A 14,337-nucleotide genomic window follows, 5' to 3' on the forward strand; every position below is an offset into this window, starting at 1 on the left:
GGCAGGGTTAATCTCTTCTGCCTCCTCCCCTTTCTTCCCTAATGTAAGACTTAGGGAAGATTTTCTGATCAAAGACTCTAGACTGTTTTCTAACAGTACTCATTTACCACCTACTACTCTAGGAACACTTAAGAATTCCCTTTGAAAGGTAGGGTTGGATTTGCTTTTTTAACAAAAGATATCCAATTACTGTAGGAATTTTAAAAGTTCAATTTTAAAGTCAAACTTTGAGTTTCCTAACCTATCTTGATTATTCTAATTAGTTTAAGAAAGGAACTCTGTGTGTGTGTGTGTGTTTCTACATTTTTAGTTAAGGAAAGCTGATGTATAAGATAATATGATGTAGTTCTTCTGGTTGAAGTTTGGAGGAATGGATAAGAATAAATGTCTGGCCTGAAAAATATATCAACTTTAATTTTTGTCTTGCTTTAGACTTTTTCTTTTTATAGATCTTGCCTGTTTAAGGGCACTATTGATAGTGTTTCATAAAGCAGATTATCTCAGGTCTTCGGCTATTTTGGGTACAGTAGACTGGCATATGGGAAGATGTGAAGGGAGTGCCAGGTTTTCTTTGGCTCGTTAGGTATTAATTGGGTGTTGAATCTGACCCTGACCCTTCCCAGCCCTGCTGCTCACAGACCGCTCTGCTGTGCATCAGTCCTTCTGTTTGTATACCACAGCTCCCAGTTAGAGAAGGTCACAGAAATCCGTGAAGTTCTGACCCAGCCAGCCATTTGAGTAGGTTGTGAAGAAACAAGCCTGTTCACTTTTCTTCAGCAACCAAAGAGTGGGCTACTAGGATGAAATCAGTGTTAGGCAAACCACCTAGGCAAAATAGGCTTTTCCCTTATTTTTACCATTTTCCTCAGTCTCACGGTAAATTTGGGTATCTGGCCACCCTCATGCCTGTATGTCAGTAATTACGGGAATGCTAGTGCTAAGGACAAGAGATGCAAAAACAAAACACTGGATGAAACCACAGTCTTGCCTTTGGAGCAGGCACGAGTGATAAGCCATTCTGGAAGTCATGCTTCTCACTCAGAGGTGCAGCTAGAGAATGTTTCACTGTCTGCAATGATTTTACCCAGTAGTCTGAAAGCAAGTAGGAATTACGACGTACATCCAAGACTTGGATAGAAAGCATGAGGCCATGGACAACTGGGTTGTCCTTGTTAAAAGGTAGAATTTTGTCCTAGATGGGTTGTTTTTCTGCTCCAGTATGACAATTCTAGGATGTCTCATTTCTCACGAGTCAAGTAGCAGAGTTTGAACGTGTAGTAAACACATTTCGGGGAAGAGCCTTGCCTGACGCATGCTACTGTTCCCATGCACTGGATCCTTATTGAATTCTCTGATCTCCGTTTGCCTTAAAATTCCCTTATTGGTCCCCTTCTCATCTTTATGGAAATCAGCAGAAAAACACTTTCTTCCTACTGTTCCATATATCTGAAGCTTCTCACCAGCTCCTGAACCTATTTAGCTTAATTTACATAGGTCGCTTCCACATTTGTTATCTGGTTTTGACATGGTAAAATACGGTGACTCAGACTTTATCTTAGTGAAGTAGAAATGATGTCAGAAACTATAGGAAATGAATTTGGAAGTACTGTATTTGATACAGGGCCCTCCTTTTCAGTTGTCCTGGGCAACATTAGAAGGAAAGATGGCTATGGCTCGAAAGAGATTATATTGATGTCAGAATATCTGCCACATGGTGGAAACTAGGGCAGCATGAGTATTTCCTGCTTCGTTCAAAGGTTGTGTCTTGAACAGGTTTATATAAGTTAGCAAAACAAACAAATGCAGCTCACTTCCTACTGCAGCATTTCACCCCCCCCACTTACAGCCTCGTCCCATCAACTTCATTCCCAAAGCTGTTGTCTGTCGGCTACTGTGACAGATGTTGATTCTTGAGGGTGTCCTCGCTCCCTTTCCCACCTGCTCAGCCCTTTGTTCACCCCCTGAGGCTGAAAGCGTCCACCTAATTTTGGTTGAAATCAACCTTCAGAAGTTTAATAGATCATATTTAGTTGTCAGACCTATTTCTCTGTACTTAGGGTGAGTTTTTATTTGCTGAATCATATTTTCTCATGGATTTCCACTGTGATTTTTGAGACTTTTTTTTTCCCTGAAAAGTTTTAATGCCAATAAATATTAATGATAATAGTTAAGGATATTACCTTCTTACCTTGCAATATAGCTTGCATTTACTAATTATAATATACAAATAATTCCCCTTAGGTCATGCACTAAAAATAAAAAATACATCAAATGTATTTCAGTAAATTTTAGTTTTATTGAGAGTTTAGTGTAACTAAATTTTTTAAATTCACATATAATATATTATTTGTTTCAGGGGTACAAGTCTATGATTCATCAGTCTTACACAATTTTTAGCACATACCCTCCCCAGTGTCCATCCCCTAGCTACCACCTCCCCTCCCAGCAACCCTTAGTTTGTTTCCGGAGATTGAGTCTCTTATGGTTTATCTTCCTCTCTGGTTTTGTCTTGTTTCATTTTTCCCTCCCTTCCCCTATGATCTTCTGTCTTGTTTCTCAAATTCCTCGTATCAGTGAGATCATATGACAATTGTCGTTCTCTGATTGACTTATTTTGCTTAGCATAACAGCCTCTAGTTCCATCCACATCATTGCAAGTGGCTAGATTTCATGTTTTTTTTTTTTTTTTTAAGATTTCATTCATTTATTCGACAGAGACCACAAGTAGGCAGAGAGGCAGGCAGAGAGAGAGGAGGAAGCAGGCTCCCCGCTGAGCAGAGAGCCTGATGTGGGGCTCCATCCCAGAACCCTGGGATCGTGACCCGAGCCGAAGGCAGAGGCTTTAACCCACTGAGCCACCCAGGCACCCCAAGATTTCGGTTTTTTTAATGGCTGCATAATATTCCATTGTATATATATCACATCTTCTTTATCCATTCATCTGTTGGTGGACATCTAGGCCCTTTTCATGGTTTGGTTATTGTGGACATTGCTGCTATGAACATTTGGGTGCACGTGCCCCTTCGGATCACTACATTTGTATCTTTGGCCAGTAGTGCAATTGCTGGATCCTAGGGTAGGTCTATTTTCAACTTTTTGAGGAACCTCCATGCTGTTTTCCAGAGTGGCTGCACCAGCTTGCATTCCCACCAGCAGTGTAGGAGGGTTCCCCTTTCTCCGCATCCTCACCAACATCTGTCGTTTCCTGACTTGTTAATTTTAGCCATGCTGTAACTAAATTTAATTTGATCATTTAAACAGCCATGATGACTCTCATTTGATTATCAGTATTTTGGAAAATTGTCTGTTTAAATATGGCATAAAAATGTTCTGAACCTTTTTTGTTTTCCAATAAATATTTTAGAACTATAAAGTTTGCTTTGTTTTTTTGTTGTTGTTGTTTGTTTGGTTTTTTTTGTGTGTGTGTGTGTGTGTTTCACAAATTTTGATGTGAAATGTTTTTATTATCATTGAATTCTAAATCTTCTTAAATTTCCATTATGATTTTCTTTTTAACCATCTTTAGTTTACCAGCATATGGAAATTGTTAAATCTGTACTTTTGTTTATGAAGTTATAAATAGTTTGCAATTTTAATCTGAGATGACAGTATGTATAATAGTCAATCTTTGGTATTTAAGACCTTAGTCTTGCTTCAAAAATATTGTGTTCTTCTTCCTTGTTGTTGTTTAAGTGTCATTGACACAAAATGTTACATCAGTTTCAGGTGTACAACTTTATAATTCGACAGGTATCTGCATTATGCTATACTCACCACAAGTGGGGCAACCGTCTGTCACCATACCATGTTATTATAATATCATGGACTATATTCTCCATGCTGTACCTTTCATCCCTGTGACGTATTCACTCTGTAACCAGAAACCTGAATCCCACATTCCTCGTCACCCATTTTCCCATCCTCTTACCCTGCTTCCTCCTGACAGCCGTCAGTTTGTGTTTAAGGGTCTATATCTGCTTTGTTGTTGTTATTGTTCTATGTGTTTTTTTAAAAAAAATATTTTTTCAGCGTTCCAAGATTCATTGTTTATGCACCTCACTCAGTGCTCCATGCAATCTGTGCCTTCCTTAATATCCACCACCAGACTCACCCAGTCCTCCACCCCCCTCCCATCCATAACCCTTGGTTTGTTTCTCAGAGTCCAGAGTCTCTCATCGTTTGTCTCCCCCTCTGATTTCCCTCAATTCACTTTTCCTTTCCTTCTCCCAATGTCCTCCGTGTTATCCCTTATGTTCCACAAATAAGTGAAATCCTATGATAATTGACTCTCTCTGCTTGACTTATTTCACTCAGCATAATCTCCTCCAGTCCCGTCCATGTTGATACAAAAGTTAGGTATTCATCCTTTCTGATAGAGGCATAATACTCCATTGTATATATGGACCATATCTTCTTTATCCATTTGTCTATTGAAGGGCATCTTGGTTCTTTCCACAGTTTTGGCGATTGTGGCCATTGCTGCTATGACCATTGGGGTACAGATGGCCCTTCTTTTCACTACATCTGTATCTTTGGGGTAAATACCTAGTAGTGCAATTGCAGGGTCATAGGGTAGCTCTATTTTTAATTTCTATGTGTTTTTAAGATTAAAAAAAAAAAATTTATTCATTTCACAGAGAGAGATACAGCGAGAGAGGGAACATAGGCGGGGGAATGGGAGAGGGAGAAGCAGGCTTCCTACAGAGCAGAGAGCCTGATGTGGGGCTTGATCCTAGGACCCTGGCATCATGACCTGACCTGAAGGCAGATCCTTAACAACTGAGCCACCCAGGCACCCCATGTTCTATGTATTTTTAAAGAATATGTATCCCATTTATTGTCGTGTGTGTGTGTGTGTGTGTGTGTGTGTGTGTGTGTGTGTGTGTGAAATAGGTCACCTCCGTATTGTTGACTGTGGATCTCTCTCTCTCTCTCTTTTTTTTTTTTTTTTGGCCTGCCTGATAGCATCTGAGAGTAGTGTGTTGAAATCTCCAATTACAATAGTTAATTATTCTGTTTTTCCTTACAGTTCCATGTTGCTTGAGGCTGTATCTTTAGGTGCTTACCTTCTTGTTAGATCATCTTGTCCCTTTATCAGTATAAAATGACTCTTCATCTCTCCACTTTGTTAAGATCATTATCTTAATATTTGCCTATTACCTCTGTTATTTTTTTTACTCTCAGCCTTTTTTTAAGCATTTTTTTTTGGTAATCAACATATTGTTGGATTTAAAAAAATATATTTGGGCAGTCCCTGCCTTTTAACTATTGAGTTTAATCCATTTATGTTACTGTATTTACCATTATGTTAGGACTTCTGTCATTTTATGATTTTTATTTAATAAACTTTGATACTTTTTTTTTCTTGCCTTTTCTTCAAAAAAAGCAAATGTTCTTTTGCTTCCAGTACTGTTTTTGTTCCTAAGGCGATTGTTCTTATGTTGGGGCATATAATCTCATTTATCTCTTGATATCTTAAACTTAATTATATGTGTTTCTCTCACCACTCCTAATAAGACAAATTATTTAATGCACTCTCCTCTGCCTCTGGGCTCTTCTCCTCAGTCATGTTGATATTTTCCAGAATTTTTGTTCTGGATCATTATCATTATGTTTTTACCTTTTGTTCTAATGTTTTTATAAGGTAACAATAGACATTATCAAGTTTGTTGAACATACCATATTACTTATTTTATTTAAACAATTGAGTGTTTTCTTTAAGAGTTATCAATGCAGTTCTTTGTATGGCAAACCTTGTGTATTTTTATTATGGTCTCATTTGAGTGGCAGTTGGCATTTTGAATATATAATTCTTTGCTCAATTCTTTAATACTTTAAAAATATTACTTCATTGCTGTGCATGCAGAGTTGCTGTTGGGAAGTCTGATGCCAGTCTGGTTCTTTTTTTGTAAGATCTGCTTTTATATTAGGAAGCTTTATGTTTCTGTTTTTTCCTTGTATTTGATATTCTCAAATTTTGCAATAATGTATTCTATATGCATTCTTTTCTCTCTCTCTTTTTCTTTTCTTCCTTATTTTAAAATTTTTAATTCCAGTTACCATACAGTGTTACATTACTTTCAGGTGTATAATACAGTGATTCATTAATTCCATGTCACCCAGTGCTCGTCACAACAAGTGTACTCCTTGATCCCCATTACCAATTTCACCCCTCTCCCCACCCTCTCTGGTAACCATCAGTTTGTTTGCTGTAGTTAAGAGTCTGTTTCTTGGTTTGTCTCCCCCCACCCTTTTTAAAAATCTTTGCTCATTTGTTTTATTTCTTAAATTCCACATGTGAGTGAAATCATATGGTATTTGTCTTTCTCTGACTGTTTTGTTTTATTTATTTATTTTTTTTTACTTAGTATTATACTCTTTAGCTCCATCCATGTTATTGCAAATGGCAAGATTTTATTCTTTTTTTTGTGGCTGAATAATATTCATATGTGTGTGTGTGTGTGTGTGTGTGTGTGTGTGTGTGTGTGTATGTGTGTGTATATATATATATATATATATATATATATATATATATATCCTCTTTATCCATTCATCAGTTGATGGACACTTGGGCTGCTTCTATATCTTGGCTATTGTAGATAATGTTACTCTGAATATGGAGGTGCATGTATCCCTTAGAATTAGTGTTTTTGTGCTCTTTGGGTAAATAGTGTGATTACTGGATTGTAGGGTAGTTCTATTTTTATTTTTTTGAGGAACCTCCATACTGGTTTCCACAGTGTCTGCTCCCATTTGCATTCCCATTAGCAGTGCAGGAGGGTTCCCCTTTCTTCACATCCTCACTAGCACCTGTTTTTTTTGTGTGTGTGTGTTGTTGATTTTAGCCATTTTGATAGGTGTGAAGTGATAGCTCCTTGTACTTTGATTTGCATTTCCCTGATGGTAAGTGATGGTGAACATTTTTTGTGTGTCTGTTGGACATCTGGTTGTCTTCTTTGGAGAAATGTCTGTTTCATGTTTTTTGCTCATTTTTAAGTAGATTATTATTATTTTTTGGATATTGAATTTTATACGTTCTTTATATATTTTGGATACTAATCCTTTATCAGATGTGTCATTTGCAAATATCTTCTCCCATTCCACAGGGTGCCTTTTAGTTTTGTTGTTTCCTTCACTGTGCAGAAAGTTTCTATTTTAATATAGTCCCAATAGTGTATATTTAGTTTTGTTTTTCTTGCCTCGGGAGACATACTTAGAGAAAAGTTGCTTTGGCCAATGTCAAAAAAAAGTTACTGCCCATGTTTTCTTTTAGGATTTTTATGTTTCCAGGTCTCTCATTTAGGTCTTTAATCCATCTTGCATTTATTTTTATGTATGATATAAGAAAGTGGTCTAGTTTCTTTCTTTTGAATGTTGCTGTCCAATTTTCCTGCACCATTTGTTGAAAAGACTATCTTTTGCCCTTTGGATATTCTTTCCTGCTTTGTTGAAGATTAATTGGCCATATAATTGTGGGTTTGTTTCTGGGTTTTCTCTATTACTCCATTGATCTGCATGCCTATTTCTGTGCCTGTACCATACTTTTTGATTATTACAGCTTTGTAATATAACTTGGAGTTTGCAATAGTGATGCCACTAGCTTTGCTTTTCTTTTTCAAGACTGCTTTGGCTATTCAGGGTCTTCTGTGGTTCCACACAAATTTTAGGATTGTCTGTTCTAGATCTGTGAAAAATGCTATTGGTATTTTGATAGGGATTGCATTGAATCTGTAGATTAGTTTGGGTAAGTGTAGACATTTTAACAATAGTTTTTCTTCTAATTCATGAGCATGAAATGTCTTTCCATTGTGCAGTATTTTTTTTATTCCCTTGTTTGGCACTCTGAGTTCTTTGGATTGAGGTCTTTGAAGTTCATTTAATTTTGAGGAATTGTTGTTTTTCCTTTAAATATCCCTTCCTCTCAATTATTTCTTCTTTTGGGGCCTGGATGTTGGCAATTTCACTTTCGTTCTATATTACAAAGCTCTAAATATCTGAATTTTTGTACTTGTTGAGTTTGCTATCCTAGCTTTCTTTGTGCTCTAGAAATTGTATAATTCCGTCATAAAGGAGGATTTTGTGTGTATACTCATGGTTGTGTTGAGTTGGAATCTCCTTCTTTCTCCTTCTGTTTTCTACTCCCTCTCTGGCTCTTGCCTCAACCAAAGTGCTTTGGTTGAGAGCTAGGTCTTATTATTCCTGCTAATAAATCACATCCTGTGGGGTGGGAGGGTTAGGCATGTCAAACCTAGTTTCCCAGGCAAGTGGGGAACTCAGTCATAGATTTCGGGCCTCCATTTAGTGTGGAGAGTTCTCCCAGCCCCCAGTTCCACATGGAGAGCCTAGCTCTAGCCACCTGCCCCATGAAGGTGGATTATAGGTGTGTTGTACTTGGGACACCTCAGGATTTTTAAATGTCTGTCTGGTTCTGCTGATTTCCACAGGTCCTGGAGCCAGTAGTCCTTCAGTTTATGCCCCCACTGACCTCTGAAACTGTGTTCCCTTTGTTTCACAGATAAGTTTAACAAAAATTAGAGTGCAGTTATATCTTTTTATTTATATATTTTTTAAATATTATTTTATCATTTTGGTGGTGATGGTGGTGGCAGCGTATGTGGGAGGGTAGGGTGGGTTTCCACTTAAAATTTCATTGCCCTCTTGAGTGGCAATTTCCTGAAGCCTTTATTATGTAAGTGTTACTGTGGTGTTTTAAGTGTAGTTACTTTGCTCTCAGCAAATGCTTCTTTGACCCTAGTGATGAACTGTTTGATATTTAGAAGTACCTACGATTTTCCTGACCTGACAGGGGGCATATGTGTGTGTCAGTGGAGCAGCAGCAGTGGTCTCATTAGAATGAAGTTCAGTTAGTATGCTGGATCCTTTCTTTCTGTACATTTTTCTTTCCTTTTCTTCTGTTCCACTTCCCTTTTCTTCCCTGACTCCTTAACAGTTAGGAAATACATTTGTGAGGAAGACGAGAAGGAAATGCATGAAATGGAAGGGAAACCTCAAAGCCTTATTCCCTCCGATCCAGAAGCACTTCTTACATGAAATGACCAGAGATGAATAGGGAGAATCATTTGTCATCATCAGAACAAGAAAGTTCATCTACTAGAGTAAAAGTCTATCTGTCTATTAAAATTAAAGAGATAGGACGTCCTTTGCATTATTAGATATGGTAGAACTATGAAGTTCTTGTTTTGTCTTCTTGCTCTGATTTTCTGCCAGTCTTTGAAGTTTCAGTCTATGATGAAAATAAAACACTGCTCATGTCCTCAGAGTCATTAAAAAAAGTCAGACCCAATAATGATATGTAGTAGCCATCACAAAAGCCATGTCCTCTTGCATGCTTTTTTGCCCAAGGTTTATGAAAATGTATGCCTGTGAGAGAATCCTAAATATTTGCAGAATCACACTTCTTCTTTGTATTTATCATACTAAGCATAGCAGCAAGCACCACCACCACTACCAATACTCTTGCTTTAAGGAGAAGCTTCGTCCTTACCTCTGAGGCTTCTCCAGGGTTCTCTTACATTTCCACATCATTTCCTTTGTGTCCATCTAGTGCTGTGACTTCAGTTCTACCTACCTGACACTCAACTCAAAACAACTGTCCCCAACCTCTTTCCTGAGTTCAGGGATTGTATAACCAGCTCTCCTCTGGGTATTTTCACCTGGATATTTTATTGACACCCGTGGCCCAAGATGTCTACAGCTGGTCTTATTATCTCCCACACGCAATTTGTTCTTTGCTTTTTATTCCCTATTTCCGTTAATAGTTACATTTGCCTTGTTGCCTAAGCCAAGAACTTGAGGGTCATCTTAGGTTCCTCTCTCGCCCTTCACCTTTATGCACAAAGTCCTAGTGTCTATACTACTGAACATCTAGCGTCTGTACTACTGAACATCTCTTGAATGCATTCTCTGGATCTTGCCACTTGAGTGCTTCACCCCCCACACTAACTTCCAAATGCTTATGGAACCAAGTCAGGCACTTTAATGTTTATATATCATTGCACTTTGTACCCTTACTCTCCACCTTTGACCTTATTCTCCAGCCAAATCCAACTGTCCAAGGCTCTGGAAACTGCCACATTCTCTCTTGTTTCTATGCTTTCAGCCATGATATTGCTGTATCAGGGGTTCTTCCCTTGCAAGTTTGGTAATAATTTCTTCCTTTTCCTGTTACCTGACTCCTATGTCTTTCTCCCTCCACCACTGGCAGGTTTGGAAACTTCTTTCTCTGGATCTCAAAGCTGCTTGATACAATCATAGTATGACTGACGCTACCTTCTACTGCTTGACTTTACCTTACTGTCCTTGGTACTGTACTGTGAGCACTTCTGAGTTAGGGACCGATTCTTCACCCTTATAACTCCACAGCCACATGGCTCTCATACGTTTGGTAGAGGCTTAGTAAACATTTGCTGATTGATAAAGAAGGTGAGAGGTATTTGTGGTTTGAAACGGGAGAGGATGTTAATCAGAAACTGTGCAGATTCTGTAACAATACTTTGAGGGTTATAGTTTTTTTTTCTCCTCCTCCTCAGTTCCTAGAGGCACTGGCTTTCCATATTCATAATATGTGGCAGTGAGTCCATGGTATTTCCTGAAGGTTCCTGGTTTGTTTGGTCTTGCATTGTGTCCTTTAAGGATTACCAAGACTGAGGCGTGGTCTCCACCCTCAAAAAATGTATAATGGAAATGGGGAATTAAAACCAGGTCATGAAACCGTTAGATGATAGCGAATGCAAACTTGCTTGCTGCCTCTCATTGTGAGAAAGGAGAGAAGGGGCAGAACAGGCAGCTGGCAGGTGCTTTGTGGAGAAGGTGGGAATGGAGCTGGATGCTGTGAAGAAGTCATTTTCTCTTCTGGGTGGAGGTAGTTCTATTTCTAGTGAGTTTCTTCTCTGGGAGTCTGTTCATAATGAAAGTCCTTCAGCACCATTTCTGCTCACTTACCGAAACAACCTTGTTACTCACAGGAGATTTGTCTGTCTGTAGGTGCCTGTTAAAGGGTAGCACCTACAGGAAGAGGTTGTGTGACACTCGAAAGAAATGGAAGGTGAGAAACAATGAGAGTATCCGACTTTAATTCTCAAGTACAAATCAGTTTCGTAGACTTTAAAATCTTTAACCCAGAAATCATTTGGATATGGAGGTTTTTTGGGAAAAGTTTTATTATTTTCATACTAGTTAAAAAGCCCTAGTTTGATTTGGGGGAAGTAAAGTTTCAGAAATGGTTATAAATATTTAATGTTTATGTGCCTGGGGTGTTCTGTGCCCGTTTCCTCGAATTCAGTGATTCTCAAGTAGATAAGCTCAGTCCGGAACAGTGAAGGAGAAAGGAAATCTGTCTGCCCAAAAAGTAGGGAGAGGTATCTCTTCATTTGATCAGTTTGTGTAAACATATTCCCTTCTACCAATATTCTTTTCACTGGAAGGTTTCAGATCGCTCCTGTTTGGCTGGATAGGAGAGAGAAATTCTCATAATAGAATGTGATTTAATATGTTGAATGACCGTTTGTGCTTTGTCAGTCTGCTGGGGAAAAGGATTTGGGGCCTTGTGGATGAGCTAGTGTATCCGGTTGTCAAAACATCTCAGGCATCTTTTGGAAGTAACATTAGACCCTTGCTTTCCACTTCCCTGAAGTTGCTTCTCATTGAAAGGCTTCTCCTTGTAGGAATGAGTCAGGAAATATCTGGCCCCAGACTCTCATTTGCTGTTTTTGCTATGTCATGCCCTGCCCTAGAGACAGGGCATGAGGCCCAGAGAGCAGAGGGCCAGGATCCAGCCTGCTGAAGCCAGGAAGCTGCCTGCGTCTGACTCACTGTTGAGGTGATCCTGTTCTGCTTCGGAGCTGACCGTATTTTGCTACTTCTAGCCAAGCCCCGATTTGGCAGTGATCGCATACGTCCGTGTTCAGGAGCTCCCAGGGGGGCTGGAGCTCCAGCCCTCATTCTTGGGCATATTCACGGAACAGAACTGGATGCATGTGGACTCTCCGGACACAGGAGGAGAAGTAGCTTTCGTTTCAGAGTGGACTGTAGCCCAGAATGAAGATAAAGCAGAGGGAAATCATAGTGGCCTATCAGTGGGTTATGGTTTATTTTCCTGAAAGGTGCCCCATGTATTTGGGGCTGAGTTACTCCAATTAGCTAAACACTATTGCGGTGAAGGGCTGTGGAAAAAGTGACTTCACCGAAAGAGGAATCATGCAATACTGTAGACTGCATATTTGCAAATGGGCACTGAGCAAGGCTTTACGGGGACACTGAGGCCACCGAGAAGACCTGCCCACAGAGGTTGCGTTCATCTCTTGTTGCAGCTTCTCTCTCACCTTTCCCCAACAGCAACACACTTAAGGAAAGAAAAAGCTCAGAAAATGCTTGCTTGCCAGAATCCTCTGCCCACAGTCATCATGGTAGTTCTTCCTAACTATCCCCATAAAGAATTCCTTTTTCCAACCATCACCACCATCTGTAACTCCTACTGTCCTGAATCCAACTTTTCTAGATCTCCATTTCTAAGATTCTTTCTCATAGCCTGAGTTGTAAGCTGGGTCAGAGTTAAATAAGAACTGTCTAGTACAATCAATTTTCAAGGTTAGCATCTTGGGATCTAGCTTAATCAGAGCCCAGAATTTCTCTTGTGCTTCATTATTAGTAGAACTGAAATCCATCCGAGATGGTTTTCTGGGAGCAAGTTCCTTGCTATTCCTGGCGTTCATGCATACTCTCTTTCTAGGACCTGGGACTAAAGGACTAAGGAAAAATGAAGGTTTGGTTGTCTAGAAGCTGTTTGGCTGGGGTATGGTCCTCCAGGTCTGCTTCCGTGGCAGATTCTGGATCTACTGTTGTGACCTCTCATCTATGAAAGCAAGGTCAAATTGGTGCCTTTTGATAGAATATTGCTACTTCTGCAAGGCCCCCTGAGGCAGTTAATATTTTAATGGGGACTGCGAATGTGAATGTGGCCAGATGGCCCCAGCTCTGATAGGTGCTGTTCCAGGACTTTATGGTAGGTGGGAGTACCAGGAAGATAGAGACCAGTTGAGGAAAACAGCTGCTTTTGTGAACTCTCTTTTCCATCTTCTCCATTTCTTCACCCCAGCCTGTAATATGTACAGACGATACTAAATGCGTTCCATAAAATGGTCCTCTGTGAATGAATAAATCATGTCACCCATTTAAAAAATGCTTTTTAGTTTTGGTTTAAAGTCCTCCCTGCAGTCACCGCAGGGGCCTGATTCTTCTATAACATCTTCCCTAATGTTCACAGGGAAATGGAAGTTTCCCTGTGTCCGGGATTTTAATAAATTGGACTATTAAATTGTAATCCAAGATACCAGCTCAGAAGACAAGATCCCTTTAGAGTTGCTGAATTTATTATGCACTAAGTGGTGACTGGCAATGTCTTAAAGAAGCATCAGGTGACTAGAAAGGGAGAGATTGGCCGTTGGGGTTGGTGTACTGCTCTGAATTGTTCTTGGAGTTATCACTGATTTATAACTGTGCTCCTTAGAGATTAGGAAATCATTGTGGCCACCATTAAAGCTCTCATCTTCCATTGGATCTGATTTTGATCATTGTGTTTTCTTATGGGGAAAACACCCCTCACTGTGTATAATCTGTGATTTAGTTTAAGCATCTTTGGTTAAAAACAAAAAACAAAAACTTTAAAGAGAGGACACCCAGAAAATCTCAGGGTGAATTATAAGTGTAATCTTGTATTTAATTTGATTTGAGTAATCAAATGATGCCATTTAATTATTAGTGGAGTTGTTTTTTCCCTTTTGAGTACGTGTTTGGAAGTTTATGCTATTTTTTTTCTTTCTTAGGTGACAGTGCTAACCTTCCTAAGGCAGACACCACAACCGGGAATCTAGATTCACTTTCCTCTCCATCTCCCACAACTGCAGCTGTCCCTGGGCCTCTTGGACCAGACAAAAACCACCTCGCAGATGGGAGCAGCTTCGGGGACTGGGCATCCCCTGTGTAAGTAACTGTGCTGCTCTTTGGTGCTGAGGAAAGGAGGGTTGTGACCTTCATTTTGATGTTCACATGGCAAGTGGGTACTAAAGTGTTAGGTCTGAGGATCTCTGCTCTCTGGTCAGTGGGACGCTTAAGGAAAGATCATTCATAAGGAAGTTCTTCCTTGAAAGCATCTCTGTATTCCCAATGTGGAAAAGTGGATGGGTGCTCTTTCAAATCTGTTTTGAGTTTAATTTGTGGCAGTTTTGGGTTGCATGAAGGAAATTTGTTATTTTTCTACTCAGACACTCAGGATGTTTTCTCACTAGTAATGCAAACTTTTAGACATAGGAGAATGCATGC

General features: G+C 39.4%; 1 protein-coding gene across 3 annotated transcripts in view; it reads left to right on the forward strand.

Moving 5' to 3' along the window:
• The window catches only part of ARHGAP10 (Rho GTPase activating protein 10), a 317,730-nt gene that overhangs the window by 276,731 nt on the left and 26,662 nt on the right, over positions 1 to 14,337 (forward strand). For all 3 annotated transcript variants that reach the window (XM_047717603.1, XM_047717602.1, XM_047717604.1), the window contains one exon: positions 13,842 to 13,998. In XM_047717603.1, coding sequence (XP_047573559.1) covers positions 13,842 to 13,998 — 157 coding nt within the window. The remainder of the gene's footprint in view (positions 1 to 13,841; positions 13,999 to 14,337) is intronic.

This window comes from Lutra lutra, chromosome 2, assembly GCF_902655055.1.
Source record: "Lutra lutra chromosome 2, mLutLut1.2, whole genome shotgun sequence".
Lineage (NCBI taxonomy): Eukaryota > Metazoa > Chordata > Mammalia > Carnivora > Mustelidae > Lutra > Lutra lutra.